The 18,899-nt window shown below is 39.9% G+C and overlaps 1 protein-coding gene across 50 annotated transcripts in view; it reads right to left on the bottom strand.

Annotated features, from left to right (window-relative positions):
• LOC5516164 (mucin-2) overlaps positions 1-9,327 on the bottom strand; it is a 45,731-nt gene extending 36,404 nt beyond the window's left edge. For 38 of the 50 annotated variants that reach the window (XM_048723510.1, XM_048723511.1, XM_048723457.1 and 35 more), the window contains exons 1-16: positions 9,091-9,326; positions 8,694-8,764; positions 7,193-7,237; positions 6,362-6,550; positions 5,936-6,139; positions 5,756-5,809; positions 5,365-5,454; positions 5,136-5,228; positions 4,873-4,974; positions 4,709-4,804; positions 4,494-4,604; positions 3,718-3,927; positions 2,166-2,360; positions 1,917-1,973; positions 1,281-1,591; positions 506-880 (exon numbers count right to left, since the gene is read on the bottom strand). In XM_048723510.1, coding sequence (XP_048579467.1) covers positions 506-880; positions 1,281-1,591; positions 1,917-1,973; positions 2,166-2,360; positions 3,718-3,927; positions 4,494-4,604; positions 4,709-4,804; positions 4,873-4,974; positions 5,136-5,228; positions 5,365-5,454; positions 5,756-5,809; positions 5,936-6,139; positions 6,362-6,550; positions 7,193-7,237; positions 8,694-8,764; positions 9,091-9,188 — 2,301 coding nt within the window. In that variant the 5' untranslated portion in view covers positions 9,189-9,326. Of the gene's footprint in view, positions 1-505; positions 881-1,280; positions 1,592-1,916; positions 1,974-2,165; positions 2,361-3,717; positions 3,928-4,493; positions 4,605-4,708; positions 4,805-4,872; positions 4,975-5,135; positions 5,229-5,364; positions 5,455-5,755; positions 5,810-5,935; positions 6,140-6,361; positions 6,551-7,192; positions 7,238-8,693; positions 8,765-9,090 lie in introns of all 50 variants that reach the window. The other 12 variants (XM_048723503.1, XM_048723494.1, XM_048723491.1 and 9 more) reach the window with 2 other exon arrangements.
• Positions 9,328-18,899: the final 9,572 nt, after the last annotated feature.

The following is an 18,899-nucleotide window of genomic DNA, read 5'->3' as shown; positions in this document are numbered from 1 at the left end:
CTTTACCCTGCCCATGATGCACTGCCAGCTTAACCCTGCCAATATTGCGTACCCGCTTTACCCTACCCATGATGCAATGCAGACTTAACCCTGCCCATGATGCATGACAGCTTTAACCTACCCATGATGCAATGCCGGCTTATCCCTGACCATGTTGCAATCTAGCTTTATCCTACCCATGATGCAATACCGGCTTAACTCTGCCCATGATGCATGGCCAGCTTTACCCTACCCATGATGCATTGCCGGCTTAAACCTGCCCATCTTGCATGGCCAGTTTTACCCTACCCATGATGCAAGGGCAGCGTTTCCCTACCCATCATGCATTGCCGGCTTAACCCTGCCCATCTTGCATGGCCAGCTTTACCCTACCCATGATGCAATGCCGGCTTAACCCTCCCATGATGCATGGCCAGCTTTAACCTGCCCAAGCTGTATTATGGACAGGGAGATTAACCCCCTTCAAAAGCATGTTTTCAAATTTTACGCCCCCTGAGAGACCGACCTTTGAGCGGCAGGCCGAAAACGCGTCTGACTGGATGACACTGCACATTTTCTCGGCGTTTTGCATTGCTGAAAACACGTCGCCCGCAACCTCGGAATAGCATCCCGATGGAGGTTTAGGCGGATTTGTACACAAGGGGTCATCCAGCATGGACACACCGAAGTCGTTGATGTTGTCCTTGGTGTAAGTCGTCCCGTCAAGCCCGATGAAGTCGTTGGTGTTGTTACCGTCGTAATTACCGCAGAGACCCTTTAGGCGGGTGTCAGAGCTGTTGACGGTCTTGTAGGAATCTGGTACTTTGATCATCAGCTCTTCAGAACCGTCAAAGTAGATGAGAACTTCGTCAGACGTTCGAACGATAACGTACTTTCCAGCCTGTTGACCCGAGAAGACGATTAGTAAACAAGATGATAAAAGAACAACTTTCTTCCGATAGAACAGACCAAGATACAGAACGCTGTTTGGAGCCTTTTTTTTACTGGTAGGCATTATAGTTAGATAGTACAAGCCAAGGCACAGATCGCCAAGTTCGTCTACAAGTAAAGTCGTTCCGTCCACAAATAGTTTTTACGAAACTGTGGTCTCATAGGATATATCGCATAGCATATGTTTCATATATAGAGATGTCTTTGTGCTGTATTAGTTGCTCTGATACTTAAGATATGCTCACGGGTTAATAGGTACCCTTTTGTTGTTGAACAAGAAAGCCGGCACAAAACGCTATCAGCTACTATTGACAGTTACGTTATCGGTTACTGTTGACAGTTACGCTCACCTGCCGGATATTGGGCCAGCTCTTGGTGTATGGCAAGTTCTCTGTGACTCCGTCTACTTTAACAAACCCGTGACGCGACGCAACTTCTTGTCCAAGATGCACTTTCTTGCCGTCAACATTGACGTCGACAGACTTGGTGCATGGTGCGTTGATGTCACAGTTTTTGTCATTGTTCAGCACCACCTGGAATATCTGCTTAACGTTCGAGTTGTCAATCAAAGCCTTGTAGGAACAAGTGCCGTAAAAGCTGTATTCCTGATGGTCGAACGTCGTGAAGTGGCCACGACCACTGATATAGCAGAGTCCGGGTACTGCAATTACACAAAAACATGTCTTTGTTGTTTGATGATTCGCAGTAGAATAAAACCTGCATGAATGAAACATTCACACAAATGAGGTTGTGTTAAAATAGCAATGAAGAGAAGCACAGCTTTCCAGTAGGCTTTTGTTTTTGGTAGAAACAGTCCGTTGTATCGATTTCTATTTTTTCTCTCTCTAGAAGACAACATGATCCAGCCTTCTCCAAATTAATGTTGGCCTAAAATAAGTTGCTGCTGACTCATAATGCATTGGAAAATGATCTACGAGCTATAGGATGACAAATATATTACTGACAATGAGATAACCGAGACTCACCTTCAGGAGAAGCAGGGTGAATGACTGGCAATTGAGGCGCTGGAGTTGTGGGCGGAGCTAAAAACACAATCAACATATATTAATGAAAGACTATACATAAATGTGTTAAAAACACAATCAACATATATTAATGAAAGACTATACATAAATGTGTTAAAAACACAATCAACATATATTAATGAAAGACTATACATAAATTCAGCACTATCCGTGTTTCCGTTAAATGAAATGTGCACGGGATTGACTTACTTATACAATGAGAAATACAATCGGCTTGTGAGAAGAAGTTGTTGCCGTTGCCAGCACAACCCAAGTAGCTGAAAGGCTTGCATGTCATGTCGCTGTTGTCGTGGTACCAGCGCGGTGATGTGTATATGCTGCTGTTGTATCCCATAGCGACAGGATCGAAGATCCTGCGACAGACGCTTCCGGTATGGGAGGGCACTAGTGACACGAAAACGTCATCAGATGAGCTTACACTATGGGCGGGTACTAGTGACACGAAAACGTCATCAGACGTGCTTACAGTACGGGCGGGTACTAGTGACACGGAAAAGCCATCAGACGAGCTTAAAGTCATCAGATGAGTTTATACTATGGGCGGGTACTAGTGACACGATAAAGCCATCAGATGAGCTTACAGTACGGGCGGGTACTAGTGACACGATAAAGCCATCAGACGAGCTTAAAGTCATCAGATGAGTTTATACTATGGGCGGGTACTAGTGACACGATAAAGCCATCAGACGAGCTTACAGTACGGGCGGGTACTAGTGACACGATAAAGCCATCAGACGAGCTTACAGTACGGGCGGGTTATAGTGACACGAAAAAGTCATCAGATGCGTTTATACTACGGGCGGGTTATAGTGACACGAAAAAGTCATCAGATGAGTTTACACTATGGGCGGGTAATAGTGACACGATAAAGTCATCAGATGAGCTTACACTATGGGCGGGTACTAGTGACACGAAAAAGTCATCAGATGAGCTTACACTATGGGCGGGTAATAGTGACACGATAAAGTCATCAGACGAGCTTATACTATGGGCGGGTAATAGTGACACGATAATGTCATCAGATGAGTTTACACTATGGGCGGGTACTAGTGACACGAAAAAGTCATCAGATGAGCTTACAGTACGGGCAGGTAATAGTGGCACGAAAAAGTCATCAGATGAGTTTACACTATGGGCGGGTAATAGTGACACGATAAAGTCATCAGATGAGTTTACACTATGGGCGGGTAATAGTGACACGATAAAGTCATCAGATGAGCTTACACTATGGGCGGGTACTAGTGACACGAAAAAGTCATCAGATGAGCTTACACTATGGGCGGGTAATAGTGACACGATAAAGTCATCAGATGAGTTAACACTATGGGCGGCTCCTAGTGGCACGATAAAGCCATCAGATGAGTTTATACTATGGGCGGGTAATAGTGACACGAAAAAAAGTCATCAGATGAGCCTACACTATGGGCGGGTAATAGTGACACGGAAAAGTCATCAGATGAGCTTACACTACGAAAGGGTACTAGTGACACGATAAAGTCATCAGACGGGCTTACAGTACGGGTGGGTACTAGCGCACAATAAAACGATCATCAGACACGCTTACAAAAAGGGAGAACACTAGTTTTAAAAACAAAAGCAGACGATCTTCTGTTATAGAAGGGTTCTAGTCGTACAGGAATATCAATGAAATTTTAAAAATCAAGAAAAGGATGGGCAAAATATGTTTTTTATGTTTGGGTCATGACGGTCGCCAGTGTTGTAACATATTAAGAATACTTACAGCAGTATTCCTCGCATTGGTGCTGCGAGAGTAGGGTTGTACGCGTGGTGCACTCATTGACCACAGAGTTGAGGTAGGCCAGGCAGGTGTGGTCAGAGGCGTTGTTACCACTCCAGTCTAGAGCGTGGATATTCACCTTGGCGGTGTCCAGGATCAGCTTGGCGATCTGCTTGCTGATTCCCTTCTGGGAGGTCATCTCGCACACCTTAGCTGAAATATAGAGATGCGTTACCTGTGTCCATTTTGAACAAAAAAACTTCTTAAAAACATGCTAATTAACCAATCCTTTGTCGTTATTTTCATTTGAAACTAACGTTCTCCTCGTAAGAAAACTTTAAAACAACCACGATCAAAGTATAATACTTTATTGACGATATTTAATTTAAAGGAGATCAGCTACTCCCTTGAAATAGCCGATGGAAATGAGTGCTTTTTGTGACTTGGTAATGTGCGGAAGCGTAAAATACATAATACGTTAAGGGACCACTATTGTCAACATATAACCTGTTAAGGGTAATAGCGCAAGCTTACATTATCATATTAAGAACCGCTGACGGGCTTATCAAGCAGAACAATGTAAAGCGGGCGACTGTTCACTTAATATGATTAGATGTTTATGGGGCCAAATGTACGGCCGGCAAAGGTTCTACGCTTTTACGTTAAAGATTGAAATAAAATCTTAAAAAAGAGACCTCAAAATTCAAGTTGAAAAAGATGTCAAGCATATAATGTTTTCCTTTGATTTTTTTTCCAACGCTCAAAAGAGTGGTACGTACCTATGGAGCAGTTAGTCCCAGAGTATCCCGGGAAGCACTGCTCGTAGAACTCCATTGAAGTGCTATTAAACATAGCAACACCTCGGTACTCGGGGTTGAAAGCACCTTTCGCTGAGAGAGAAAGGGTATCGTTCAGCCACTGATTTGTCATTGCTTACAAAAAATAATTTATAAGCATAATTTACTTACTTACATAATTTACTTAATGAACTTACGTGTTTGACAGAGGTTGCCAGTATATGCGAACGGACACTTGCACGTGTTCGGGGAGGAACAGGTTCCACCGTTTTGACAGAAGGGAACACAAGAAGCTAAACACAAGAAAAAATAATTATATCTCAAGTACTGTCAAGGCAAGAAGCTAACCAAAAAGACTAACCAAATTGACAACGAGATCCATAATATCCAGGTGGGCAGGTACAAATGTTGCGATCTGGATCGTTGCATGTGCCTCCATTCGCACATGGTATGTCACAAATTGCTGTTATAGAATAGAAGTGAGCGTATAGATTATCACCATTATCATAACTATCATTAACATCATTACAACAATTTTAAATTATATCTGGGATAAAAAAACAGCATTGAAAGAAGTTACAAACATCATCATCATCATCATCTTACAGAGAACGAGATTAATACCATGTTCGCATGATTTTCCTGTGTACTGCTTAGTGCAAATACATGTCCCGTTGTTGCATGTCCCAGAGTTCTGACACGGAGGGTCGCATAGACCTAGGGATGGAACAGGGTACAGAGTCAAAGTGACATAATAAGGCTTAGCCAGTATATAAGTGTTTTTTACTGCAATAGTATTACAAGTGCGTTCCCAGCTAATGTATGGTCATGTTATCTAGGTTTTATAACTTACGTTCTTCGCATGTGTTTCCAGTAAATCCTACAGCGCAGACGCATTTTCCGTTTATGCAGGACCCTCCATTCATACACGGGTACAGACAGCCTGCAATACGCACAAGAGCAAGAACGTTACCTACCAATAATTCGAGTACCGGTTTACAGTCCGTAATTGAGCCGCTATTCGAATGAAAACCTGAAGGGTTCAGGATAGGGGATAAGGGCCGGTGTGTTTGCCGGACGTAGGAGACTCCTCTGAACGTATTCTCATGAATATTCATGTCTTTTCCATTGGGAGCTTGGAAAAAAAACTCTGACGCATAACGTATTTGGATGACTTACTTGCACGCGCATTAACGTATTTTGACGACTTAATCGCACGCGCATAACGCATTTGGACGACTTACTTGCACGCTTGCTGAGAGAAGGAAGGCTACGTGACTGTTGGGCTGGGGAGGAATCTATGGGAATAGAATGAACAGAACAGAATCAATTTATAAATAAATAAATAATTAGAGAATCAAATCTAGCTAGTGTACGAAAATAACTCTGCGCAGATTTGAGCCTAACTATCTGGAGTGGCTTACCTTGCGTAAGAAGACTGCAACTCCTTTTGCACTCCCTTTTCGTCTCGAATAGACCCAAATGGCTCTCGTCTCCGTCGAAGCTGCGGACTCGTACGCAGACGCCAAACCTTTTAGCAGTTCTCTTGTTCTCAACCACGAGCTTGTGGTAGTACTTGTCTTTTTTGGGCAGGAACGTCTCACAAGACTTCTTGTTTTCCGAGGTGTCTAAAAAAAGCATTATGCGAACTTGCTAATCTCTTCCTTGATGGACAAAGCAAGTCATGACTGGGACAGAACGTTCAACTCCTTATTGAATGGCTAAGTGGAATCTCAATGTTGCGATAACCCAATGCACTCCCCCTGCCCCGCCCTGTTTATCGCTCCCAAATCCGCCTTCTCAGTCTGCCACTGTGGCGGATGTACTGTTGTAGTACGGCCCTCACTTACCACTGCACCGTTTGAGACAGGCCTGGTGGGTTGTCCTCGTGGAGATGTCCTTCCCTTCGGTCTTGTCGGCGATCAATTCCTCGTAGAATTCCTGGCAGTCACCGTCTGTGCGCTCCGCAAGATCTAGCAGCGCGTTAAAGCGACGGAAAACAGCGACGGCGGGCTTTTCCTTTTGGAAGCATTTAGGGCCTGGAATGGAATACATACCATCTCTTCAATGTTTAAGGGGGAGAATGAAGTATAGGCCTCGAACAATTGAAATCAGTTGACTCACTGGAAAGGTGAACTTCGGCAAACGGATACCTCTACATAACAGAAGACCTTTTCAAAACCGAGATATCTCGTTCAGTAAACTCTTTGCTTTCACATCTCCTAAACATGCACGCTGTTTTAATTAAAACCTTTTCTCTTTTCTCTCTCTTCCTTACTAATCGCAAAATCGGCCATTGCCCTTAAGGGAACGTTCATTATTAAAAAAAGGAATGAGACCAGGTTAGAAAAATGGGCACGTGACAAGTTTTCTTTGGCTAAAAGGGATGGTTTGAATTTTAAAACGCAAGGAGGGCGAACAGTTAAAGGCTCCGAAAAGAGGGAGAAGATGAGGGTCAACAGAAGTTTTTGTTAAAAAAAGAAGAGTCCTTAAAACCTGTAAGCAAGTTTCTCAAAACGTACGTTAACACCCTTACTTTGAGTAGTAACTACAAAGCATAATCTCCCGGAGATTTGTCAGATATTATTTTCATTGAGCAGATTAGAAATGGGCTCTTTTTTCACTACCCTTGAGTGCCCGCTAGATAAAGTTGAGAGTGTTTCGGGTTTGATGAAACCTACCTGACGCTTGTTTCTGTTCATCGAACTGGAAAAGATTGTCATTGGCTGCGAGCAAAAATGACGGGGTTTTATCAAAGAACAGTAAGATATTACAATAAAAGCTTATGAGTAAGGTTAACCTATTTAGTCAGTTCATCTTAATAGGAAAAATGGGAGCGGCTTAAGGAAAGAAAACTTTTTTTATTTTTTATGTTTCCATGCGTCTTGATCTTTGCGAGAGAGTATGTAAATAAGACTTAATAAATCTAATTATACAGTTTGTTTACTAAAAGCGTTTAGAACGAAAAATAAACGAGAAAAAAGGGAAAAAAAAGAGGAGACAAATTTTCGTTCGAAATCTAAATATTCTGTTGCGGTCAGAGCTTTTGGCATAGAAAAAGGCCAAAGCACGATTTTAACTGAGGCACATCCCTTTTTAGAATGTCATTATTCACTTAAATCAGAAACAGTTCTAACGAGAATTCAGGTTCCACTTTTCGATAACAACATTACTTAAGCGAGAATTAAAAGCATCCCTCACAAATTCATAAATGTAAAAATCTCTAATATTTAGTAAGTGGTTACAAATCTTTTCTATAGTTCGCATAATTATGAGGGCGGGCAAATCCAAGGAAACCGTTCAATCGAAGAAAGCATGCCTCTAATAAAATACCCGTATTTCGCAACAGTAATTTACGCAAATGTAAAAAATTTACACCTTCTTTTCCAATACCTCAAAAAACCAACGGGAGAGTTTTGATTTTTCTTCCTTTTTACCATTAATTTACGCCACAGACCCACAGGGGGTCAAATAGCGCATGCTCGGATATATTTTTTTCGCGACTGAGAATAAGTAATAGCGTGTAAAAGCGCGTCTTATAACTGATAAAGTTCTATTTTTTTTACGTATCTTTTTGTGGATAGTGACAATTCCTGGTTTATTGTTACTTGTCCATATGGTTTTGACAAATTGAGCAAAATCACCCTCTTCAGTTGACTTGAAGAAAGGAAACAAGACTTTCATGATTCATTCCTGGGCGGATGCTCAACAAGAAAACCATAGAGGGTGACAAATCTTGCTTACCAGATTTTCTTGTCACAATTGCAACTTAAGGCTATTTTTTCTGTATCATTTTTTTTTTCTTTAGAAAAAAAATATATATCCATAGCAGGTTAAAACATTGTTTCCAAAATTATATCTTTAATAAAAAAACGATTCTCACAGGTTCTTTAGTTTTCTTTTTTTAATTCAATATAAATCCAAGCGGAATTAAGGTGAGAAAAAAGCCTAAAATGAGTCCGTGATTTGAGGAGTTATATAACCACCTGTAACTTTTCTTACGCATGAAATACAGACAAAGGCTTGTTCAGAATATTATGAAACTAGAAAAAAAATTGAGAAAATGCTTTGCAACCACGACTGATCATATGACAACTCATCTTGTAAACTTTCTGCCAGAGAAATAAGCCTACAAGTGTACGGAGCATGATTTTGACTATTTTAGTTCTTGGTCAAGCTTACCACTCCTTTGCTTTCTGGCTAGCGCTGCGAGCCCATCGATTTCCCTCTCAAAAGTGTTGGGTACATCGATTCTAATTTGAGGAAGGAGAAAATAGTGTTAGTAAGGACTTTTTTAGAGAGTTCTTTTCTCTATCATGATCTTAGGCTTGACATAATACAAATCCCCGCAACACACTCTCTCTATATATATTTTTTCTGTTGTTAGTTGTTTGTCTTCTCTGTTTAACTATGAGTGATTATAAGTTTTCTGGTTAGAATCGTTTCATTTTTTTTAACAAATCAGTCGAACACTGTCTAAAACTGTCTCGTTTCTTATGTCGAAAAGCTAAACACACAAATGCTTTATTCTGGGTGACGATTAGTTTTTATCTTATCTAGAGAATCTAAGAGTACAAACCTTACGGCATCTGCGATAGGGGCGTCCTGATATGGGGCTAAGTTAATTAAAATCCATGATAACAGCAGAGCCGGAACAGCACCGAGCTTACAGCTCATCTTACGGAAAAAATATAAATCTTTAAAAAATCTCCCTTCAGTATTTGAATTTTTTCACTGACTCTTGTGATAAATAAATGAAAATTGAGGCCTTGTGCTACGGCCTCCAGTGCCGCTTCGAGATGTGAAGGCCGCTTTTCTAGCACTTCTCGGTAAAGTATCGAAATAAACCAATCAGGATCGAGATAAAACAATGGGATTTTTAGTCAAAAGATGGCCGTTGCCTATGGCGTCACCATGGGAGAACCAAACGTAATCAGAGTGAGCGAAATAACAGCTAAATACAATCAGCACCCCTTTCCTGACAGAATAATTATCCGTTGTCAGGATAACGCTAAAACTGAGCGGGTAAGAATCCAGAAAATCATTAAATTGTTTGACTCAGCCAATCGGTGAGAAGGACAAACGTCGTGCTGAACTTCTCAATCTGTCGGTGTTTACAGGAAATTTATCATTCCAGAAGCAAATTCCACTTGAGCAAAATCGTAACTCATCAACTGCATAATATTCGAAATGGGATGAATTATTACTACCACATGAAGCCTTAGGACATAGGACAAGAGAAAAAAAACTTTACTAAAGTTTAATTCAAATTTAACTAAAGTAAGAATTCAACATTCGATTACGGACTGTGTGTGAGTTGCCAGTGATCGTTTTCGAGAACGTTCTTTCCTGAAATAATATTCGAATTAAACCCTCAATGAGTAAACTATAAATAAAACAATTCAAAACTGCTTCTATAAATTTTGGATTTCTAAAAAAAACGCCTTAAAAATAAAAGCTAAAGTAATAATTATCACATCGCGTGCTTTAACCTATATCAAAAAACAGTTGAAAGTTGTGGTGAAAGAGTAATCCACTGGTCTAAAGGCCATGGTACGTGAATTTGTCGGTCGTATTCGCCATAAAATACTATCTCAAGCTCTATCTTACAGCGTTGATATATCGAGGAATACGTTTCAACCACCTTCTTAACACTTTCTATCGTATTATCCACCCAAGTATAATACTATCATTTTCTATATTTACCCTCGTTATTTTTCTGGGAAAAGTTAGTTTAAAAAGTCTTAAAATGTTTAAGTTTTATCATTTTTTATCTTGCTTCCCCGTTTTTTGTAATAAAAGCAGTCTCGTTATAGCTTATTCATATTTATTGTAAAAGATCGAGGAAGACTAATTTCGCGTCCAACACCTATAGCTGTTATCCGTGTGAAGTGAAGCCCATTTGTGGTGAGACTTCGGGAAAACTCTGAACATGCTGGCCGTTATTTGCCCGCACCCCCGCACTAGGAATCACGCATGAATCACGCTGTGTGCACGTGTTGGTTTCTGACTTTTTCTCGGTTGACTGACAAATTGCTCCTCTATTTGAATAATTTTACAAGTTATGTCATAGGCGATCAAGAAGTCACTTTTAAACTTTTTAACGCTTGCCCGAAATTTGTAGTTTACCGCCGCACAAAACGCCACAGCACATCAAACGGAATTGTTTTTTTTTTATTCCTGAAAGTTAAAAAGACAAAAATAAGAAAGTTTTATTCTAATGAAACATTATAAGCTTGCATATAAAAAAAAACAATTCTCAACAGTTTCACAGAAAAAGTTAATAGATATACTGTCTGCTGTTGAAGGTACGTTACATAATACATGAAACTTTAAATAAGACCTGTTATATGTTATTCATAGTTTCCTTTTGTTGTTGTCTATAGTTTAATCAATTGTTTGCAAATGATCTGTGGTCGTCGTTGTTGTTGCTTTAGAAGAGTGCCTTAGTTATTGTTATTTGGCTCCCAAAATGGCCCGGGGGCTTTTGACGGAACTCGAATATAATAGGCTGTGTTACTGTCAGATCCGTTGTATCGCGACGCCGCATTTTCAAAACATCGATCTGTTTTTGTCTTTTGGGATTTTCTGTTCCGCCAGTCAAATTATTGTTAGCCAATCAGATTCTTGCCATCTCTCGCCTAATGCAGTTGCCTGGCTTTCTGTCGCGACACTGTCTGGTTTTCGTCCAGAGGATAGCCAGGGAAGTGCACAAAGCGAGACTCTGATTGGCTCAGAATGGTTTTACTGACAGAATAGAGAACCAAAACAAATCGTGTTTTAAAAACGCGGGTCGCAATACAACGGATTCGACAGTAAAGCCAGCGAGTCAGATGCCAGGTCACAAGGTACAGGCTGAGTATCTTTTAGGAATGTAATTACGTCTACTGTGCTATTTATCGCATGCTGTACCAATTTTGGCGTCGTTTTGATAGAGTTCTAAAATGCAGGAAAGAAACTGGTAACGACATCTGCGAAAACCGCTTTGAAAGTCTACTTTATACATTTCTATTTTCATTTATATAGATTTAGCGGCCTATAACTCTGACTTGAGTTCGCTCTAATCTGCATGCTATGGGAAGTTCCAGTACCAACGCAATTTGCAGTAAAGAGTTCATTTTGTCTTTTCGATAGCTTGAGATGGAAATCGTGTGTGCAATATTTTTTCTTTTTGCGAAGTTATCAAGAGTGAAGAAGATCGGGTATTAAAATATCGTACGGGCTTAGGATCTATTTTCTTTTGAACAAGAGAACCAACCAAAGTTCTAAGACATGATTTTGGTGCACGTCATGTGCTGATTAATGTTTTGCCGTTGACTACTCATCTCGCAATGTTAAACACCACTTGTTTTGTATTTTGGGGGCACGAGTGCCGTTCAAAAATCCTTGAAAGTATATAAATAAAGGGTTGTATTTCAGTGCTCCTTTGCCTTTTAAGTAATCACAATATCACATTAAATATTAGCCGGTCTGACGTACTCTAAGAGAGGAAGGTCAAAAAAGGTTTCCTTTATCCTTAACCCCTGCAGAACGCAGTGCAAATTTATTTTTCTATTTATTTTGTTGTGTTCATAAAAGATATACAGGATACTGAACAAAGCATAAACACATCCAAGATGCTGAGAGTACGTAAAAATGTCGATTTCATGACTCAACAAGAACAGTATAATTTATTATCATTATTATCACTATCATTATCACTGTCACAGTCATTATTTATTGTTATTGCTATTGTTATTGTTATTGTTATTGTTATTGTTTAAAAAAAAGCACAGCGCTATCAGTGGGATTCGAACCTACTCAGTGGGATTCGAACCTACCGAATTACTTTTAATACAATTGGTATCGTTGGAATGGTACAGTTCGAAAAGTTTTTTGCTAGCATGTCAAATTTCAGCATATTCTGTCCGGAAACAAAATAAAATACCCGCAATAATTTATCACGATCACGCTGTCATACAATGTGTTTTATGCATGTTAACATTCTAGAAAGGCTCAAAATCTTTATTCGATAAATAAGCGAGGGTCATGTGTTTGTACGAGTTTTGTTTGATATTAAATATAATATAATTTAGTTTAGCTGATTGGGAAGAATTGTGAAAAATTAATTTATGGAAATCTATCCTCTTCTATTTTGTCCTTCTAAACAGAGACTTTTTTTATTACCCTGCAAACAGAGACCCTGCTAACAGAGGCTTTTCCCTGTGTGTTTCTCGGAAATAAAAGTCGCAGTTTTGGCTAGTCGCACTTTCAGCACAAACTCAAACAAACAACGCAAAAACCAAGAGACGCGAATCGGCAAGTACTAAAACAAAGAGAATTAAATTTTACTTGTTTTGTTTGCAAACTAAAAGCTTGAATTGGACTGAACCATAGAAGATCGATTGACGTCAGTGACGAAGGCGCATGCGCATGCTTAACCCACATGGAAGACTTTTCTGAAGAAACTACCTTATATATACTTTACGACTATGCTGATCATAGCGGTCAGAGGTTGATAACTAAGCACTTTTATACTACTAGTCCAATCAACCTACGGTTTTAGCATCACAAGGTTTTCAACGTTTTTGTATTAATTTAGTCTCCCTTTATAACATGCTAAAAGGCTTGTATAAAAAACCACAGGAATCCCAAATCATGAAAATCAAGAAAAAATTCACATACAGGGTGATTCAAAAGTTCGTGGACACTTTCAAGATGCTCTTAATCGCCGAGATTACAAAAAAAATCTGATAGATAGTAAATTTAATATGCAAGGCATACTAATAAAGTTTTGGCATAGTGAATTTCGGAAAAAAAACAGCGAATTCAAATTCCCGCCAAAAGGCGAAAAAAAGTGTGTCGCGCGTCATTACGTTTTCCCGCCATTTTTGGGTAGGCTGTCGGTTTGGTGGGTTTGCTTAAAACTTGCTGGACGAAAAAATGGGCTAGGAAAATGGATTCAAACATGACAGAGAAACGCCTGAACAATGTTCAAATAAGAGCACAATCAGCAATTTTGTATGCCAACGGACTAACGGTTAGAAAAATAGCAAAAATTCTAGGAAGAAGCAAGAGTTGGGTTTCAAAGTGGACTCGAGTTCGACGAAATTTTGCCGACAAGCCAAAAAGCGTCATCGAAAAGGCCAAGTACAAGAGAGGATATTCATCCAGAAAAATAAGCAAAAATCTCAAGAGAAAAGCCCTCTTAGGGTCGTCGCCGACTGTTTGGAGATGTATGACCAGAAAGGGGTGGAAACCTTTCAAGCGGCAGAAAAAGCCATTATTGAGCCCAGCAACGAAAATCCCGTTTGAAGTTCGCACGCAAGTACAATTCTCTGTCCGGAACTGAATGGGACGATTTTCTATTTACCGACGAGTGCCCTAAGTACTTGTTTCATCTCCCCAACTCAAAAAACGATGTTGTTTGAGGGTCTTAAGAGACCGAAGTTCCCCAGTCTTATCAAGTCAAAGGAAGTGCTAAGTGGATGGTCTGGAGTGGCATGACCGGTCGTGGCTTTACTTCACTACACTTTGTACCCCAGGGTCGCACAGTAAATTCAGAATACTACATCAAGAGAATACTGGAAAAAAAAGTTAAACCTCTTTTTTCAAGGAAATCTAATTCTGAAAACCTTACGAAGAGAAAGCTGTTTTCAAATAAACGGTCAATGCTATTCGTGCAAGATGGAGCACCAGCTCATACCGCTAAGAAAAACCAGAATGGCCGGCTAACTCACCTGACCTCAAACCCAATTGAGAACTTGTGGAGCATTATCGATGAAGAAACCTACCGTGATCCTCAGCCCAGGACAATGACATCACTAAAATCCCGATTTAAGAAAGCCATGTGTCAATGTCTACTTTGAGTAAACTTTCTCACTCCATGCCACAGCGTCTTAAGAACGTCATCAAAGCAAAAGGAGGACACGCAAACTATACATTAATATGGTAGCTTGCTACATTAATGTATTTTATTTTCCTAAAATTTTGTTGAAGCTGGACCCTCAGAGCTAAAGTTATTACAATTTGAAAAGTGTCCACGAACTTTTGGAACACCCTGTACTTAAAAAAATCAAATTTATACCACTATAAATGATAAGAAATATATATTTCTACACGATCTGGATAAAAATCAACGCTATCTGATTTAGCTCATCTATTTTGGGCAAAACCCACAGGTTTCTATCTTTACGGGTCTTTAGAAGGAGAATCATGCACATCATGTAATCATTATCATTAGTTTGAGTTTGTTTGGTTTTAATGGCGTTATCTCAAGTTTATTGTTATATTTCCGCAATCCTGCTTTCAGATTTTTAATGCAGGACCCCAGTGTTAGACACTGAAGGGGCTTATCCTGTCTTTTTTGCAAAACCATACACTGAACACTAAACACTGCACGGGTGTTCAAGCCGACAGCACAGTTAATCTTGATACCGCTAATAAAGTGACCGGAGAAGAGGTCTTGTTAGCAGTGCAGTGCCCATTGACAATGAGTTGACGTCATTCCCAGAAATAAGGGACATTAGCCAGCGGTTTCTCTGGGCTCACATTTTGCTAGGCCCGCGAGGAATAACAGCGGTATCACAAAAAAAAACGAGATTCCGGCCAGCACAGGGGCTTCCCTTTTGTTGTTACACTAGAAGTTTTTAATCAGGTTGACTAAAATTCCTAATAAAAGTAGTATAAGCGGTATTTAAGCGTGCAAGGGGCATCTCTGATTTGATACGTCCAATGATAATGGAAGTGCGTCAGTCTTGCTGAGGTTGGAAAACATTATATGCGCAAATAAAAAATAAAAGTAATTTAAAAAGGCTATATGGTTTCCCTGTGTCTATCCCAGAAAGCCGTGGGGCCGTTTAAAAACAAAATGGAGAACGGACGAACGGAGAGTAGTTGTTCTTGCGGAGCGCACCGTTTTCCTTGCTTCAGTCTGTATCTTAAAGACAACAATAATGGTTCCTGAACTAGGCATAACTACATCAAATGTTATTTCTTCGGGAACAAGATTGGGAGGCGCTACTGCTATTTTATTGGCCAATTTGATGGAAGGATAGTCGATTTACCAATTTCGAGTCCTGCACCTGTGATGCAGCGAACAATTCTACCTTTTAAACGACTACTTTTATGCCCGATTTCAATGAAATTACAGAGAATGTATGGAGGATTGTATACCCTCAAGCGAACAAAAGTGCAATGTCCAAGGAACAATTATAGGGCTTTCTCTGGCATCGTTTGAACGGAAAGTGTATCACTCGAATGGCAAGGTTTTTTTTTCGAGTCCTGCATCGTGAGCCCAAAATCTCTGAAACGAGAAAATTTGATAAATTGTGATGTCTCCCCACATTTCCTTATAATAAATGGCAGCCATTTTGACATTGTATGTGCACTATTACGCATGCGTGGCGGCCATGTTGTCTCTTATTTCTGGGAATGTCGTACATGCTACAGGTGTCGTTTCAGCGCTCAACTCTAGCTCATCCCCAGAAGACCTTGAACAACATTTCTCCTTTGAGCTCTGAAAGCTTTCCTCCAGCATTGTTAGACTTAATGATGAGTGTGGCAGAATTTTATTTAAATGTTGAGCAAGCACCCGAGGGAAAGCGGTTGTGGCACAATGGACACGGAAGCTGATGGAGAATCGAATATATGCTTGCTTATGTGGAAAGCTGCGGTAAAATCGTCCACACGATTAGCATCACCGTTCCTGTTGTTGACGACAATTCCGCATGGAAGCCCATGACATCTACCTGAGCCTAAATCCAAATCTACACGAAGAAGTGGGGAATAACGGCCATAAATGAGCTGCTAGGGAAAAGTTTTGATGTTATTTCTATTTCTCATTTTTGCTTTTTATCCATGCGCTTCTTGGTTGTAATACCACCTTCCATGAATACGGGTAGGAAAGGGGGCACTGTTTAAGAAGCTTGTCTTCTCACCCTACATCTGCGCACAGGCAGCTGTTAACAGCACAGAGCTATAAAGAGAGCAACAAAATCTATTCCCTGCAACTTCAGCAGCAGCCATGATCCACAGTTCCAAGTTCCAGTATTCTATCAAGCCAACCAATGGAAAGGCGATAGAAAGGCGGTCTGAAGTCTGAGTCTAGATGGTGGTCAACGACAGGGTGAACCCTTAACAGATCTTGAGAGACCTTCTGACTGCAGCACGTTTAGTGCTCCTGCCGCATGAACAATCTAGTGTTTTCGCCCTACGGCCAATACAAAGGGTCATCGTGTATTAATTCCCTCTCAATCGGGTCTTAATTCTAAATTAATTTTATAAGACTTCCGACAAAAAAATCTATTATCACAGAAAATTACAAAAAAATTACGCGGAAAATCATTACGCGCTAAATTACGCGGGATTTTGCAATACATTTTTCTTTAAAAACCAAACTTTTGCGGGATTCTTTACTGAATTACGCGCTACATTACACGGAATATCAACTGTTACGCCCAAACAACATTTTGTACCGAAGGAAAGCACGAAATAACTTGAAAAGGTTAATTTTTTGCGTGAAAATATCTTAGGCGAGTTTTCATTGGCTCCTAGCCACCAGCCAATTAAAAAAAGTATTTTATTATTAGTCCTAGGCCTTCGCGATTTAGCAAAGAACGCCCTGTCATTTTATTTGTTTTCGGAAATTCAGTCCGAAATATCGCACTCTTACGAAGAATATCTCTCTTTTTTCACGAGAAATAGAGGAAACAACCCTAAAAGAACACATCAGCTGTGCAATTAAATGTTTTGTCTTTCAAAATTTAGCCAAATTACGCGGAAATTTGTGGATTACGCGGGAAAAGCCAAATTACGCGCTTCCGCACAAGGGCGTAATTCCAGAAGCCCTGTATGATCTAAGGATTGCTGTGTTGCCACAGAAAGACCACAAAAAGTTTACGGATGACCGATCCAACTATCCGACGATCGAGTGACACAGAAGTCCCTCACTCGTAAATGCTTTGCAAGCATTCACGAGTTGAAAAGGATTGAAAGAGCACTTTAGATTACGAGTTAAGAGTAAAACAGCAATGTTGCTCGTCAATGTTGATTAGCTGAAGTATAAATTTTGAAGATCTTAGTGGCCAAAATCCAGCTACCGTAGCAACTAGCACGTTCCGTTTTGAGATTTTTACCCGTTTCTCGTCACCCAAAAAACAGTTGCGACTCGGAAACTAGAAGCACAATTTATCTTCAATTTAACTTTTGCTTTTCTGTAGTTCCCTGACTGACAGTCAGCGCAAATTGTGTGTCTATATTACCCCCATTTGCTGTTCATTAACGGGAAAGGGACATTCATTTGTGCCAAAAGTTAATCAACATCGCACGAAACATCATTTAGCGTGACTCGACTTTCAATAACAATGATTGAATATTCGTGAACATTCATTAGCATCAACGGAGAAACAATAGAGCACTTGGACATTCAATTCGATTTGAACGAACATTCTATTGCGCGCAATGAAAATTCGATTCCACGTCTGTGACAATCAGTAGCGTTTAATTACAATCAGTTATACGAAATAGAAAATTCATTGGTGCTATTAACATAAGCAGCGACCATCAACAAGCCTTTTCAGCAGACAATCATGTTCATCAAGGCGCCATTCATATATCTGATTTGACAATCATTTGTTCGATTCAAACAAACATTTAAAGAAAAGAAAATATCATTAGTTTTAGTGTTATTTTCGATTTTTGAAGTGACATTTATACCTGAATTTGATCTCTATTAACACAGCAATGTATGTAGGTTTGCATAAAACGAAACCATTGCCCACATTTCATTCCCGTGACTGTTCCTATGTTACGTTGTAATGCCTCTTGAGAAATGGACTGTAGGGCGGTAACTTTTTTTAGTGTGTTTAAGCCGGTATCTAGTAGGTTATGGTGCGCTGGTGCAGCGTCGTAAATGAAAATGACGTTTTCGTTGGGGTCAAGATTCAGTTGTGTTTGTGAAGTCGTTGAATTTTTGTGCATTCATTCCCCCGATGTTAGTGGGCATAATAGCCAAAGTGACTGTGATATTTCTTCCTCTTTGACCGCTCTCCTCTTCTAGCCCTTCCCTGTGTTCAAGGGGGATACGGTTTCTTAGTGGCATGTCTCAAACAAACGTTTTCTTTTTTCTTGCGAGTGAGTAAGTATATATTTTTTGGCTTTTATAAACACTCCACACAAAGTGTTGTTTGTTTGTCTTGTTTTTTTTTATTAAAAAGAATTTATAGTTCTATAAATTCTCTTAATTTTAGGGGCCCTTTGTTTTAAGAAAAGAGAAAAATAGTAACTCTTAACACATTGACCCCTCAACCGGCCTGTCCGGCTTTGGGAAGTACCCACAACCCAAAAAATTCATAAATGCAAACTAAACACAACAAGATGAAGATACTCAGGCATCAGTCTAAGGGATAA

The sequence above is a fragment of the Nematostella vectensis genome, chromosome 2 (assembly GCF_932526225.1).
Source record: "Nematostella vectensis chromosome 2, jaNemVect1.1, whole genome shotgun sequence".
Classification (NCBI taxonomy): domain Eukaryota; kingdom Metazoa; phylum Cnidaria; class Anthozoa; order Actiniaria; family Edwardsiidae; genus Nematostella; species Nematostella vectensis.
Note: the sequence above shows the minus strand (reverse complement) of the source record. Positions and strands in the feature narration are given on the sequence as shown.